Genomic DNA, 15,000 nt, shown 5'->3' on the forward strand with positions numbered 1-15,000 from the left:
CAGGTTAGAGATTTTAGAGTTTGATTTTTATTTGTTTTATTTTTTATGTAGTTTGTTTTGTTTCATTGTATTTCATTCATGGATTCACAAAGTGATTTCCATTTTGCTTATAAAGAGTTGAGTTTACTTGTAATGTATGAGTTGAGAAACAAATTACTTTGTTTCAGACAAGAAAATGGAAGTACAACTGAATCTGGAGCCACAGAGTCAAGCACAGCATACCCTAACTCGCCATCAGAACCTTCCTCTGCTTCGAAACTCCTCATGCAAGGGAATGAAGGAGAGGTAAGGATGGCATTTATAAGTGGTAAAGGTTGCCCTTGCATTGTTAGCACTTTCAGGTTTTCTGATGTGTATTCCTTATTTATAGTGATATCTGTAAAACTGGTTGACAGTAGATTTGTTTACTGTGTGGAGAGTTTATCATAAATAAGTGCTATCTATTTGTGTGATGAACAACCCATATTTTTATGTGAACCTTCAGGGTAGAGTAAGAGTCCTGGAGGAGCAGTGCAGAGGACTGGAGGGCGAACTGGCAAGAGTCCGCGTTGAGGTCCTCAAGATGGTGGAAGAGAGAGACCAACTTGTAAAGCAGAAAGACCTCCTTGAACAAGTGTGTAGTATATATTTCATGGATTTTTCCTCTTCCTTTTACTCTCTATTCTTGGTTGATACAAGCATAAATAGTGTAGGTTTGATATTGCCTGTTTGATGAGAGTTTTATGGGAATATTGTATTTAAGAAATTTATAATTAAAGGAACATGGTTACTTAGTTCACCCATCACCCTCCATCAACCAACAGAGAAAAGATAACGTAGACTTCCAGAACATGAAGAGTCGTTGCCAGGTGTTGGTTGACAAAATTAGAAGAAAAAGGATGGCTAATGCACCCAACGTCAAGGAAAACACAGAGGAGCAACGAGAAAAAGAGATTAACACAGAGAAGGAAGGTGACCAGGGGACCAAAGACACAAAGGAGGATAATGCTCCTGACCTCCTAAAAAGTAGCACAAGTCACGATGAAGTAGATAAAGCTCTGCCCGTCAAGAATTCCGAAGACATGTTTGAGGAACTTGATAAAGAGGTAAGGGGGAAAAAGTGTAGTATCAGGCAGGTGTCAAAGTAAAATAATAAAGTCCAAGAATCCTCACTTGTGATGAGTTATTACAAGTTAATTAATTGGTTTTGTGTTTGTGATTGGTCCCAGTAAAGAAGGAAAGCTATCTATAGTGTCTAAAATTTATCCAGGTGGGTGCTTTCGAGGAGGAGCTTTGCCATGAACGAGATGGCCTTGAGAAGCAGAAAGCAGCACTTCTGGAGAAGAATAACAAGCTGGAGCAGAATCTAGAGGTATGGAAGTCATTAACTACCTCCTTCCTCCTTACTTTTTGGCTCTTGGAATAAATTTCTAAGCTTTGTTTTCAAGTATATTCCATGTTTCTTTCTTTATTTTATTTTATTCTTCTCTATTGGGATAATTGCATCTTGCCATTTTCCACAGATACTGCGTGTTGAATTTGACAAGAGTGAGGATTATTGGACCCTAAAGCTGCAAGAGGAGCAGGATTACTACGAAGAAGAGCGGCGCTTGTACGATGAAAAGTTCTCTTCCCTGGAAAAGAAAATTCGGGAATACGAAGAGCTTGTCCTCTCTGGTGGTGGTGGCGGACGCGATAATTCTGATGAGTCCGACCGTCTCTCAACCATTGACGAGAGCGCCGTTTGGGAGAAACAGGTACTGAAGGAGCTGTTTTTTCTTTCTTTACCTTTAAGTTAAAACCTGAAATAATTTGAGGGGTTCTTTATAATTAAGAAAAAAAATTCTGTTTGTGTGATAGAAAGTATATCAGTGTGGAGGTGGAGTGCAGAAATGGGAAATATATATGTGTGTGTGTTAAGTCTTTTTAGCCATGGTTATTTTTTTAGTTATTTTTAATCATAATTAATATTTTCTATTCAACAACAGGTCACAGAGTTGGAGGAAGAAGTATCTCTATTGAAGAAGCAAGTGGATGATTTAAGGGAGGAACGACAGAGGATGGTCAGTAGATAGATTGTATTACTACTATTTATTCCTTTTTTCTTTCTAAAATAACAGTAACACATTTGTTATGTATAACTCCTTAAGAATGTATTAAAGAGCTTCTATTCCTTTGTATTTGTTATACATGAATTGTTATAGATTAGAAAAGATACTAAGCCCATGAATAACAGAATTATATATTTTTTTTGTATGTTATAAACAGGTAAAGATATGTGTATATATAAAGACAAAATCATAATGAGAAACTGATAAATATAATGAAAGAAAAGAGAAGGAAGGAATGCAGAAATGCATCTCAAAGTTATACAGGATCATAAGACAGTTCATTGCAGGGTATGAAAAGAGAGCAATGCAATGGGCCTTTTTTTTTTTTAATTCCAGCATACAGCTTTTACTTTACCATTTTGTGCCTAAGCTTGAAGATGTGAACTTTAGAACAGATATATGAGCACTATTTACTATGACAATACCAGCTGTACTTGGTCTTGAAAAGGTAAAAACAAAAAACAAAAATAGGAAAGAATTGTATCTTGGGTACATTTTTGCACATCATTTAGATGTCATGCCAAATCTTTTCCGAAGCAAAGTTTATGCTGATAAGAACAAGGCTTGGAAGATAAGCAGTCTTAAAACACACAGATGTATCACCTAATGCAGCTCTTATGACACTGATGTGATGAGAAATAACATTAGTAAGTATAAAAGGAAAGCACTGTTCAAGGCAGCTGATAATGAGCAATACTTTTAATTTTTCTCAAGTGGGATCTTTGAAAGTCTTTATTATTGTAAATGTAATGATGCTAAAAACAATTATTAAAAAGAATTACATGTCCAAAAAATTATGATGGGAATGATCTGCAACCAGGAGTGCGTTTGGGATGCCCGCGTCCAAGAAGAGAGACAGCTCGCAAATCAGAAGTGCAACAACCTCCAGGATCAGATATGCAACCTTACCACGCAACTCCATCAAGCTCAACACCAAGTGAATTCAGGTTTGTGGCCTTGGCGTTCCAGAGCCAATAGGTTGTCAAGTCACAACAGAATCTTTTAATGCGGTAGTAGGGGAATCATTTTGCATTATGTTTGTGATATTCAATAGAGTTTACAAGAGGTGCATTTGAGTGTGTTTTTAAATGCCGATGTTCGATTCCAGTTCTAGAGGAATTGGACAAAGTCAGGAGGGAATCGGAGCAGCGCATCAAAGACCTTTCCAATCAACACAGGCTGCGCTCACAGGTTGGTAGATGTTGAAACTTTATTATGGCTCGCTATATTGCATAGGATTGTATTCTTATCTTGTAGGTATAGCTGTTCCGTCACTATTTTATAAATGGCCCTAATTGTATTTTGCCTCCTGTAGGGGAATCCTCCACTCGTGAACGGCCATGGTGTAGATTCGGAAGGAAGATTAAGTCCAGCCACACCAGATGACGACAGACAGTTCTTTCAGGTATGTGAACTTTAGCAGGAGAGTGAGAACAGTAATGCATCTCAGTATTGCAATACATGATGGGATAATGCAATTACTGAGATCATAGTATATGTGAAAATAGGGATAAAAAAATGTTCCACTTTTTTTTTTCTTCTTCACTAGGGTGCAGGAAGCGTTGGTGAGGAAACAATCAATGGATCATTAAGAGCTCAGTTGCGTCAGTGCCAGAGTCGCCTCCGTTACCTGGAAGCTGCACTGCGCCAACATCACACTCACGCACATCATATACTCACAGGTAGGTATTCCATATTCCTGTTTGGCAATATAACTTGCATAAAAACCCAAGATTGTTGATGATCATTTATTTTATATTGGACTATTTTTTTGTTTTTTGTTATGCACTGTTTATATATTGCCTTCTATCTTTTCCTGTTATTCCTGTTATACCATTTCATCACTAGTAACAAGAGAGCAGCATGCAGCAGAAGTGCAGAATCTTGAAGGCATGATGGCTGCCACCCAGCAGATGCTTGGCCAGCACATTGCCAAGTACAAAGACCAGGTGAGGGCATCTGCCACAAGCTCATGCAGAAAGATAACCAGGCTTGCTCATGACTGGGGTAGATCATGGAGATCAACAAACAGCTGGGATCATCCTTGTCAGATGTTCGGGATTCTGTTTGGCATCTTTCAGACGGGAATGGGTTTCCAGACGCACGTCATTCTGCCAAGCTGGCGAAAGCCTTGGATAACGTAGTGTCTTTCAGACCAGTTCAGATGAACGCACTTTTAATATATCATTTCATCGCCACAGATATTCATTGCATACGTGGATTTCTCTAGATTTCCCGAATGTGTTGACTGTAGGTATTGGTGCCTACATTATAAGTGAATGATAATTATTTAAATTCATATCATTAATGTAATCATCTCACCTCAATATTTACACATAATTATTAGACATTGTGTTGCAGGTGCTACACTATCAGTTTTTTATTATATTTTATTAAAGAGCATATTATGATTTTATGAAACCTCTTTTTCATGTATGACCCATAAATATATATATATACAATCATGACTAGCATAAGGATTTCATTACACCTCAAACTCTTTTCTCAGTTGAGCAAGGCCAGTCGCAGCGACTCCCTTGTCAGGGAGTTGTACCTGGAAAACGCCCAGTTAATGAGGGCTCTTCAGATTACCGAGAGTCGCCAGAAATCGGCAGAAGAAGCGAGTCGTCGGCTGCAAGTAGCAGCACTGGGACCACATACTGTTTCATAAGGGAATTTAGTAGTACACCTTTTAAGATAGTATTAATACAATATGAATGAGATAATAAAAGAACCAAATAATGCATGAATTCTTATTAATGAAAAGAAGAGAGAGAAAAAAAAAAAACAGCTTATTTTGACATTTGAAAGATATAGTTTAAATACAATAAAGTAATATTTTTCCCCAGATGTAAAATACAAGTAAATAAATATGGAGGACCAATTTGGTTTGCATGTATATTAGATAGATACATTCCATCTAGATCATTTTTCACAAACATTCAGGTTAAAACATTTCACAATTCTGCTTCTCACCAGTGCCTGTCAAAATCTGGAGAACTTTTCTTATTTTTTTACAATATTTGATCATAACATGTAGCAAGACACCTAGTGGTTTGTTAACTTAATAAACTGTGCTGTTTTTTTCTGTAATGTAATTGAAGATATTGTAAATTATTAATTTAAATGTATGCTATTTGGTGCATTATTATGTTATGGAGTATGATTGAGTTATTATTTCTTTAGGCAGGGAGTAAGGAATCTTAAAATAGGTGTGGATGAACCATTACACATAGGGCATTAAATGATGTGCTGGAGCATTTACGGGAAATTTATTCCAGCTTATAGATGATATATCTATTGAAGCTTGTATGTCAATAAAGTTGGAGATAGAAATGGTAAACTCATTTAGAGATCTAGTCACGATGCTTGTTCTTCCTGTAATAGTGAATGTGATTGATTGTTAAACAGGTTTGTGTATACATGGAATTGACAATGATGTTATCTGCTTGATTTTTTTTATATATGTAGCTAGTCTTCGTCTAAAGTCAAAACTCTGATTATCAATCAAACAGTGAATGGTGCCATACTATAAATATGTGGCCATTTCTTTTATTTTTTTTCCTTTTTCTAAGTCTAAATATTTCTTCAAAACCATAGACAATAGTATTTTTTTTCCTCTTTGTTTTACTCATTCACCAGTGCCTCTGTACTATGATACCAAAGTGTGTAGATTGTCATAGATAAAATAAACAGTTGAACCTATGTTGTTAATAAATACACCTTTATTTATAATAGCATTTATTATAAAGTAATAAAATATATATTTTTCTGACAGAAAAAGAAGAGTTAAAAAGAAATGGAAAAGAATCAGTAAAAGCCATTAATGTATAATATGATATAGAATCATGAAAAGATTTTAAAATTAGGAGACTGGTTATCTAGTAGGGTTATACAATTAAATAAAAGCAAACTGAATATACATCAAGAACAGTCAAAGCAAAGTTAAAGAAGAGATACCACAGATGATGATGAAGTCCAAGCAACTCCACTTCAGCCAAACTTGTTTGTAATGTCATCCAGGAGTGCAGCCAACCTCTGATTGTCTGCGTTCTTCTCCTCCAAAGATGAAGTGAGGGAGAGTATCTTGACCTCTGCTCTCTTCAGCATTACTGACGCCTTGCCTAGCTCCTTCTCGTGCTTCTCTTTCTCTTGCGAGAATTCTGTCTGTGCCCTGAAGTCATAAACAAAAATAACCACTGTAACACTAAAGCTTTTTAAAAACTTTCTAATCTAATGAGGGCAGAATTTCTAGGTGAAGGGAACACTCTGTATACACCATTCTAACTTCTTGATAGTTATTTGGATGATGGATGGAGACAACACTACAGACTACTATGAGCATACAGTTGAACTCTAACATGAATATTAAGTAATACTGATGGCCTAAATAGACTTAAGTGAAACTGAAACTGATCTCATGGGTAACCATCAATTATGTAAGTATTCCCTTTCCCTTCCCTAATTTTAGTAATCACCAACATAATTTTAGAATTGTAAAGAACCCCACACAAGCAACTAAATGTATACACTCCTCAATAAAACAAAAACATCCAGACGACCAACTCACTTGGCATAATTTTCCTCCAGTGTTTGCAGGACATTCTTGAATGTTTCCTCTTTTTGGGCCAACTTTGCCTTCATTCCCTCATTTTCTGACTTCAGGCTCTCCTCGTTTCTTCGAAGGCACTCCGTCACCTCCCTCAGCCGCTCAAATTTCCTGGAGGAAGACATTGAAAAACAATATGCATTATACATCCATTTTTTTAAATAGGGGAAAAAAAAAAAAAATCTTATTCAACAGCCTTTCTTCCGACATACGTTTCCCAGTTACATGAACCTTTTACATCTCGGCAAATAAATCCAATCAAACGGCCAACCAGTTTATTCTTACTTGACCAGATCAAAGAACGGGGCCTCGGCATTCTTCAGCTCGTCCTGGTACTGTTGGCTTTCCTTCTGCAGGGCCGATATTTTGGATTCGTACTGATTTTCTAGCAGCACCAGCTGATTCTTGCGTTCTTTCTCCTTGACTTCTTCTTGCTTCATGATCTTGGCCAAGACCTCTTGCATCTTCACAATCGTTGCCCTTGAAAATAAACATGGACTTGTTATTTATGTTGTTTTGAGTTTCAGATAGGGGAGAAAAATTAGGAGAATTATTCTTTAAATATATATCATACAGGATGGAAGGAGACCCTTTACTTAACTCAATAAGAAAAAAAAGTAAATATATAATTAATGTGCCACAACTTACTTCAGTGTTCCATTTTCTTCCTCCATGCTAGCAAGTGCAATATTCTGTTCTTCAATCTGCTGCTTACTCTTTTTCTGTTCTTCCTCAAACGCTCTAATTTTCCTCAACAAAGTGTCCTGTAGGCAAAAAAATAAAAAATAAATAATGAAAATTTCACTAGACAATTTACAAGATTCCATTATACTAAAATTTTCACTTCATCAAACAAGGGAATTTAAATACATCAGGTAAATTTCAAAAACTGATTTACCTGCATTGATAGTTCAAGGTTCTTCAGCCTTTCGTTCATGACACGTTCTGGTACCATTTTCTCCGTGGGTGCAGCCTGAAATGATCAAGTTATCAATATTTCATAATATAATCCTCACCACCACATTGAAGCAGCCATAACTTAGCAATAAAAAAATAAAAAATAAAAAATAAAATGAAACAAAGTTGCCAATCTCATGTAGACAATTATAAAAAATCATCCCCACACGTTTAACTGTCCCATACTCACAGGAAGTTGAATGACTGTTTCGTTGGCACAGTCACTCGTGGCGTTGCTGATGACAGTGTTATTGAGGGCTGGGCCACCTGACATGATGGATATGTTGCTGTTCTCGCCAACCACTGTGCTGTCTAATGTTGTGCTATCCAGAATTAAAGTTTCATCTGCGCGTGTTGTTGTCTGTGCTCTAACAGGCGTACCATTAGCATCCCTTGGGCGTTGTGGCTGGAAATATGGTATCATAAGCTACCGTCATACTGGCTAACATGCAGAATATAACTTTAAAATAAGTTTAACCTGAAATTAGCCAATTTTGTAAAGGCTTAATTCAAAGAAATTAAAAGTTTTAAGGTTGACCAGAAATTTGAACTTGACTTCCTCACAATTCAAAATAACATGAAAGAAATTAATACAAGATTGCAATTTGATTACGATCCAGGACCTGTAGGATATGCTTACCTTGATAGGAGAAGGGCTGAAGGATATCAGTCCGCTAAATCTACGTGGATCATCTTCCTCCTTTGTGCTAAAAGGAAAGGCGTCGTTGGATTAGTATTCACAAAGATTTAAGGCAACAGTGAGCAATCTGCTTTTGCAAAGTGTGCATCAATAACCATATGTATCACTTGATTATCAAAATTTAAATTCTCATAATCGTTTGGGTTTGGTAACATTTCAACTGAAAAAATATATAACAATATATTTAAATCATAAATGAATAGATGATAATATTGATAATACTGCTTTTTAGAGCTTACCCGAGAAGTTGCTGGGCAAGATAAGGGGCCAGAGACTGCCGACCAGAAACCAGAGGATCAAACTTGACGTAGAGGGAGTTTCGCACCAGGTTGATCTTGTCTCCTTCCGTCCCATGTGAACCCAAAACGTCGAGGTCTTCTGGGTTGTTAAAGACTGTCAAAAGAAGGTTGTTAGAATACTGTTCACTTGGGTGCAATCATGTGCTTATTATCAAAGTTAAATAATTAGTGTTCTTGTTTCTTTTAACTCTCCAGAGACAGGCCACACTTCAGGATGTTAACCCACTGCAGACGGGGATAAATTATCTTTATTTTAAAGAGAGACTGCTTGAAGCAATATAATTTGAATCTTCCCACTCTCTTTCATTCATTGATTGTAAAACTAGAGCGGTTTCTGTGTTTTATTTTTTTGTGTGTTTTATTGAGTTCAGAGACTTATATGTGCCATATGACAGGCTCTATCAGTGCTGCAGTAGACTAAAATTGTAGTATATTATCCATATTAGCTCATTATTTTCTTTATATTCAATGTGATAGAAGTATTGCTGTTTTATGGGAGGACAAAAGGCAACTTTATTTTTTCGTATTTTTGTGCTGTCATGAACGAATACAAAACATATAACCACCTACAATAAAGATAACAAGAAGAGGTAGGGAAGAGGAATGAAACCTGTGCTTGTGACTGTGAGTGCCACAGTTGAAAGGCATCCATATTGGCACAGGAGTACATTTTAGACACTGGGTATGGATTGAGTCACCTTCCTCTTCCCATTCTGCCTACACATCCTTTATCGGCGGTACTTTTGAGCAAGAGTTCATCAAATTAGTGTGTGCCATCGCTCTATAAAGATGGTGCTTGCTAGAGACTGTGAATGGGTGCCATTCAAGTCTCTCTCTCCTGCTGGTGCTAGGAAAAAGTGGTGCCATCTAGGTTTTGGATGTTAAACTAGCACGATATTACGGTAATTATAATAATTGACTGCAGTAGCCATCATCACTCATTCCATTTTCATAGCAAAATAAAATAGCAGTGATCCAAAATCCCCGAACATCATATACGTCATGACGCCCGTCATCAGGCTAAAGCTCCTATGTCATGTATGTCATGACACCCGTCCACAATGGGTTAAGCCTGGACTGGGGCATTTCAAGATGTGTTTTCTATTATTATCTAGACTTATGGTATGGTACAGGAGTCTATATATAATATGTCAACAAAGAGATACTAATATGATGGTATGATGCATTAGTTATAAAACTGAGGATATAACCAGCTTGTATTCTGAATAGAAAAAAAAAAGTGCAAAAGTGATCCAACCCTGCGAAAAAATGCCCGTTGCTGAAGGGTTAACACAGCTATGTGATAATGGATGACTATCCATATTTTCATAAACATTTACAATATCTAATAAGCACAATATAAATAATTAAACTGCCACATCCTGTTAGCTCATTTCTCTGACTACATATACTGTATCTGTAAAACAGCATCTTGTAATCCATTACACCTGTACAGAATCTACAAACCTCTAACATACTCTGCAAAATAAATGTATGCTATATGTCACACTAGTTATTCACCCTAGATTTCTGTCAATATCACTTATTAGCTGCATTGTAAACTACCTTGCTGTTATGTGACTCATTATTTCCATGTGATGAAGCTACTTAAATTACTCTACTACAAATTCTAAGATAAAATTAGCAGAAAAAATCCTCTTATAAACTTAATAATATTGCATTACAATATTCACAAAATGTTTCTCATTTAATTACCCTCTTTGGCTAATTACTTACCAGCATTACTGGTATGACTAGAAGATACATCAATCAATACTTGCTTCATAGCACATTACCTCATGTGCTATGGGTACTATCCATCCCATAAACCACTGCTTTTCACATTTTCTAACTAACCACCTCATCCTTTTCCTAATTACTCACTTGGATAACAAGTTGCATCCAGAAAGTTTTCTCCTTCAGAGAGTTCTTGGTCACCACCAGAGACTGTTAAATTTGCAATTTATAAGAATCTGTTGAAACATTTCTGAAATAGCTATCATTATTGCACATTTCCCTGAACCCATAACACAATGCAACATTTCCTTACATTCAGTGGCACTGGTGAATTCATCCATCCCAAAGGCACCAAAAGTGTCTTGCTTGGTGGACGAGTGCTTCGCTGGCAGGGGACTGAAGACGTCGCGTGGCAGGGCCTGTTCGCTGACCTTCTGCTCCTCGGGAGTCTGCGGCTTTGGAGTAACTTCTGAAGCCAGTTTTATGGCCTCTTTCGAAATTTGGTCGAAGTCAATACTTCCTAGAGAACTTGCAAACTCACTCTTGGTAATTTCTTGGTTTTTGCGGTCTTCTGCCTGCACTTCTTCTTGTGAAGACTTCTTTTTATCGGGGGAATTAGATACAGCAGCTTTTGTTGCAAATGGATTGAAATTTGGATCATTTAAGTTATCCAAGATATCCAACTGATAACCTTTTTGGGGAACAATGTCTGCTTCCATTTCCTCTGCAACTTCAGTCTCAGGTGTTTTCTTGACAGGTTTCTTCACAGATTTTGCAGCCTCGGTCTGGGTTCTCCTTTCTTCAGTAGATACTGAGCTTTCCACCACTTTTTCACTAACAGACACCTGCTTTCTATCAGGGGAATTTGAAACAGCTGTCTTGGTTGCAAATGGGTTGAAATTGGGATCATCCAAATAGTCGAGGTCGAGATTGTACCCTCCCTTCGGAAGAGCAGGAGTATCATCTTGCGTTTCCTCTGGGACCTTATCTTTTGGAGCCTTTGCGACTGGTTTCTTTTTCTTCTTGTCAACAGGTTTTGCTGCTTCTTTGTTTTGTTTCTTTTCTTCTTCAGGTTTTGGCACTTCTTCAGAGACTTTACTCTCCTCAGTCTTCTTGCTCTCTACCACTGGTTCTTTTTTCCTGTCTGGAGAATTGCTCACAGAAACCTTTGTTGCAAAGGGATTGAAATTTGGATCATCTAGATTATCCAAATCCAGGTTGTATCCCATTTTAGGAGGAATTAATTTATCCTCTTCTTGTGTTTCCGAGGCTGCTTTGTCTCCTAATTCCTCCGCCTCCTTCGGAATCCTTGTCTCATGTCCAGCAGCGTCCTTTGCCTTTGTTCGGGAAGCGTTTTCTGAAGTCTGCTTGGTTTTTGCTCCCGTATCCTTTTCTTTGACGTCTACAACAAGCTTCTCAGCCACCTTCTTTGGTTTTGGTGCTCCTTCTGCTGGCTTTTTCTCAGTCGCTGGACCATCATTCTTGTCTGGGGAATTAGTCACTGTGGTCTTGGTTGAAAAGGGATCCAAGTTTGGATCATCCAGATTATCCAAGAAGTCCAAACTGTATCCTTTTTTGGGAGGAATTATTTCATCCTCTTCTTGTCCTTCCATTTTTTCTTCAATCGGATCTTCTTTAGGCTTCATGGTCTTAATTTCAGCGTCTTCTTTAACAGGTAGAGTCTTTTGTGTCACCACACCTTTTTCTTTGGGGGGGCCTGCGACAGGTCTCTTCTCTGCCTTCTCCTTGGGTTTTGGGGCTTCGTCGGGCTTCTTGCTCTCAGCTGCCGGTCCATTGTTCTTGTCTGGGGAATTGTTCACTGTGGTCTTTGTTGAAAAGGGATCAAAGTTTGGATCATCAAGTTTATCAAAGAAATCAAGATTGTATCCCTTCTTGGGAGGAATGGGTTCATCATCCTCTTGCGTTTCTAACATTTCTTCCTCCTTATCTTCCTTAGACAATACCATCTCACTGGTGGCAATTACCTCCTCTTTTACACAGGAAGTCGATTCCTCTCTGACTAGCGTGTTTTCTGAGGTCTCAACCTGTGCTACTTTCTCCTCCTTTTCTACGACATCTGCAACAGGCATCTCCTTCGGGTTTGGCGCCTCATCTGCCTTTTTGCTATCGGCCACTACGCCATTTTTCTTGTCAGGGGAATTAGTCACTGTGGTCTTGGTCGAAAAAGGATCCAAGTTAGAATCATTCAGGTTGTCTAAGAAGTCCAGATTGTATCCCTTCTTGGGAGGAATTGGCTCATCCTCATCCTTCTCCTCACTGACTTCCATTGCCTCCTCAGGCTTTGCTTGCTCCTTCATAACCTCCTCTTTGGCTGGTTCAACCACTGTCCCATCAGCTTTGGACTCAACATCCTCAGTCGTTTTGACTTCATTTTCCTGCATCTCCAAAAGTTTAATAGGATTTTCCTTTTCCTCCATTGGTTCTGATTCCACCAGAGAAATTGGTGCTTCCTTCCTCTCTGGGGAGTTACTGACGGAAACCTTGGTAGTAAAAGGGTTAAAATTTGGATCCTCTATATTATCTAAGAAATCTAGATTGTATTCCTTTTTAGGAGGAATTATTTCTTCCTCCTGCTGGTTCTCTGAAGGACCTTCAGCTGAATCCTCCTTTGGAAGAGCATGGCTTTCTCCTTCCTGTTTTTCACATTCCTTTTCAGACAATACCTGTTCTTGTGTCACATTCACAGGTTTGGCAACCTCAACTGGCTGCTTTGCTTGTGTTTCTGCCCCAGATTTTTCTGCAACAATTTCTTTGGTAGCTTTCTCTGGAGAGTTGCTAACAGCTGTTTTTGTAGCAAAAGGATCAAAATTAGGATCATCCAGTTTGTCAAAGAAGTCCAAATTGTATCCTTTCTGGGGAGGAGCAAGTTCCTCTTCATCTTGTGTATCCTGTTTTCCTGTCAGTGTACCAGACTGCTGCATATCTTCAGCAGACACACCCTCATTATTTTCTGATCTTTGTTCTGGTTCTATAACAACCTCAGATTCCTCAACCTGGCCTGTTTCTTTACAGTTTATCTCTTTGACTTCCTGCACTTCCAAGGAGTCCATTTTCTCAGAGACTTCTACATTAGTTCCAGATTTATTCAAGCAAACTGACAGACCCTCTTCCGCAACAGAACTTGCAACTGCTTCACTCTTCTCTTTCTCTGGAGAGTTTGTCACAGCTGCTTTGGTGGAGAAGGGATCAAAGTGTGGATCATCCATTTTGTCCAAAAATTCCAAGTTATACCCTTTCTGAGGTACAATGACATCCTCTTCCTTCCCTGCCTCCTCCACAGCACCAGTTCCCACATTATCCTCAACTTTTGCCAAACTTGCTTCCATATGTTCTTCTGTATTGGCACTTCTTTCAACTGCTTCGCCACTTTCTTCTTGCAAGCACAACTGGCTGTCACTATTTGGCACTTCTTCAGTTTCTTTGGAAGAGGTTTCAGGGGGAGTTCTAACCTCCTTAGGTTCCTCTATAGATTCAGAGCAATCCTTAATCTCAGTTGTTTTGTTATGGTCCACAACTATCAAAGGCTTTTCCTTGCTCTTTACAGGCGTGTGCATGTCCGAGGTGTCACTGACTGCAACTTTCTCAAAAGAAGCCGTAAGCTGATCAAAGGTGTCGTTGTGCGTGTTGGGCGTCAGCAAGGCAGAAATTTTCACTGCATCTTTATTCTCCGGTGATAAGTTTTGTGACGTATTTTCGACCGAGTCACTTGCATCGTGAAAATTGTCCTCTTCGGCAATGTCTCGAGTTTCATTCAATTTCATATTCTCAAAACTGTTCAGAAGAGTATTCACTATGCCAACATCAGACCTAAGAATATGAGAAGGAAAATTACAAATAAAAAAAATATATATTGCCGTGAAACAAAAACATCTATAACCTGTTTACAAACATGAAACTACCTATATCTTGATCTCTTTTTTGTTAAGCATCTAAACAAATAGAATCCTATACACAAGAACTACAAAACATTATCCTGACCTGTTTGGAGTATTGTTTACAGAATTTGAAACATCCAAGAGGGTGGAATTGGCCTTTGGTACAACAGGGGAAGGCAGGACTTGTTCAACAGCTGTGTCATCAAGCTCCCCAGCACTCTCATATTCTGAATCTGCAGATCCACAATAATTCATATTGTATGCTCATATCTCAAAAATATTGCCTTTTATTGACTCAAACTTATATATGAAAGTTTCATATAAAATACCATGGTGGATTATAATACATGTCATTTTCAGTTTGAGGTATTCAGCTTGTAATTTGCATCAAGTCTCCTTTCAGCTTACCTGAGTCTGCAACCAAAGTAGCAACAGGAGAACCTCTGAATTCAGCAACTGCAGGATGTAGCAACTTATTGTCCACAACTGTTGACCTGCAAGACAAAAGCCAGTGAAAATATTTTAACATTTTATGGAACACTGAAACCTATTACACCAGAAAAAGGTAGTTATAAAAGAAAAAGAAAGAAAAAATAAATAAAATAAAAATAAAATAAATAAGTAAATAAATAATTATAAAAATAAAAAATGAAAATAACAGCACAGAAAACAATAACAGTAATAATAAACCAAACAAGTAATACTGCATCTT

The 15,000-nt window shown here is 37.8% G+C and overlaps 2 protein-coding genes across 28 annotated transcripts in view; one reads left to right on the forward strand and one right to left on the reverse strand.

The window, feature by feature from the left end:
* The window catches only part of LOC122248738 (uncharacterized), a 47,352-nt gene extending 41,557 nt beyond the window's left edge, over positions 1 to 5,795 (forward strand). For 25 of the 26 annotated variants that reach the window (XM_086550902.1, XM_086550893.1, XM_043008938.2 and 22 more), the window contains 13 exons: positions 1 to 3; positions 168 to 285; positions 485 to 613; positions 804 to 1,085; positions 1,250 to 1,351; positions 1,503 to 1,736; positions 1,968 to 2,042; positions 2,911 to 3,037; positions 3,199 to 3,281; positions 3,406 to 3,495; positions 3,640 to 3,772; positions 3,939 to 4,039; positions 4,600 to 5,795. The exon at positions 1 to 3 is cut by the window's left edge and continues 122 nt beyond it. In XM_086550902.1, coding sequence (XP_086407028.1) covers positions 1 to 3; positions 168 to 285; positions 485 to 613; positions 804 to 1,085; positions 1,250 to 1,351; positions 1,503 to 1,736; positions 1,968 to 2,042; positions 2,911 to 3,037; positions 3,199 to 3,281; positions 3,406 to 3,495; positions 3,640 to 3,772; positions 3,939 to 4,039; positions 4,600 to 4,761 — 1,639 coding nt within the window. In that variant the 3' untranslated portion in view covers positions 4,762 to 5,795. Of the gene's footprint in view, positions 4 to 167; positions 286 to 484; positions 614 to 803; positions 1,086 to 1,249; positions 1,352 to 1,502; positions 1,737 to 1,967; positions 2,043 to 2,247; positions 2,404 to 2,910; positions 3,038 to 3,198; positions 3,282 to 3,405; positions 3,496 to 3,639; positions 3,773 to 3,938; positions 4,040 to 4,599 lie in introns of those variants that run through there. The other variant, XM_086550910.1, reaches the window with a different exon arrangement.
* A 19-nt stretch (positions 5,796 to 5,814) lies between these two features.
* The window catches only part of LOC122248737 (uncharacterized), an 11,964-nt gene continuing 2,778 nt past the window's right edge, over positions 5,815 to 15,000 (reverse strand). The window contains exons 4-15 of one of the 2 annotated variants that reach the window (XM_043008928.2): positions 14,697 to 14,782; positions 14,392 to 14,521; positions 10,706 to 14,220; positions 10,540 to 10,602; positions 8,596 to 8,749; positions 8,297 to 8,363; positions 7,847 to 8,062; positions 7,598 to 7,672; positions 7,348 to 7,463; positions 6,985 to 7,179; positions 6,661 to 6,810; positions 5,815 to 6,264 (exon numbers count right to left, since the gene is read on the reverse strand). In XM_043008928.2, the coding sequence (XP_042864862.2) occupies positions 6,084 to 6,264; positions 6,661 to 6,810; positions 6,985 to 7,179; positions 7,348 to 7,463; positions 7,598 to 7,672; positions 7,847 to 8,062; positions 8,297 to 8,363; positions 8,596 to 8,749; positions 10,540 to 10,602; positions 10,706 to 14,220; positions 14,392 to 14,521; positions 14,697 to 14,782 (4,948 nt within the window). In that variant the 3' untranslated portion in view covers positions 5,815 to 6,083. The remainder of the gene's footprint in view (positions 6,265 to 6,660; positions 6,811 to 6,984; positions 7,180 to 7,347; positions 7,464 to 7,597; positions 7,673 to 7,846; positions 8,063 to 8,296; positions 8,364 to 8,595; positions 8,750 to 10,539; positions 10,603 to 10,705; positions 14,221 to 14,391; positions 14,522 to 14,696; positions 14,783 to 15,000) is intronic. The other variant, XM_043008929.2, reaches the window with a different exon arrangement.

The sequence above is a fragment of the Penaeus japonicus genome, unplaced genomic scaffold (genome assembly GCF_977035675.1).
Source record: "Penaeus japonicus unplaced genomic scaffold, GWHDUDI00000001_assembly GWHDUDI00000024, whole genome shotgun sequence".
In the NCBI taxonomy this organism is placed as follows: domain Eukaryota; kingdom Metazoa; phylum Arthropoda; class Malacostraca; order Decapoda; family Penaeidae; genus Penaeus; species Penaeus japonicus.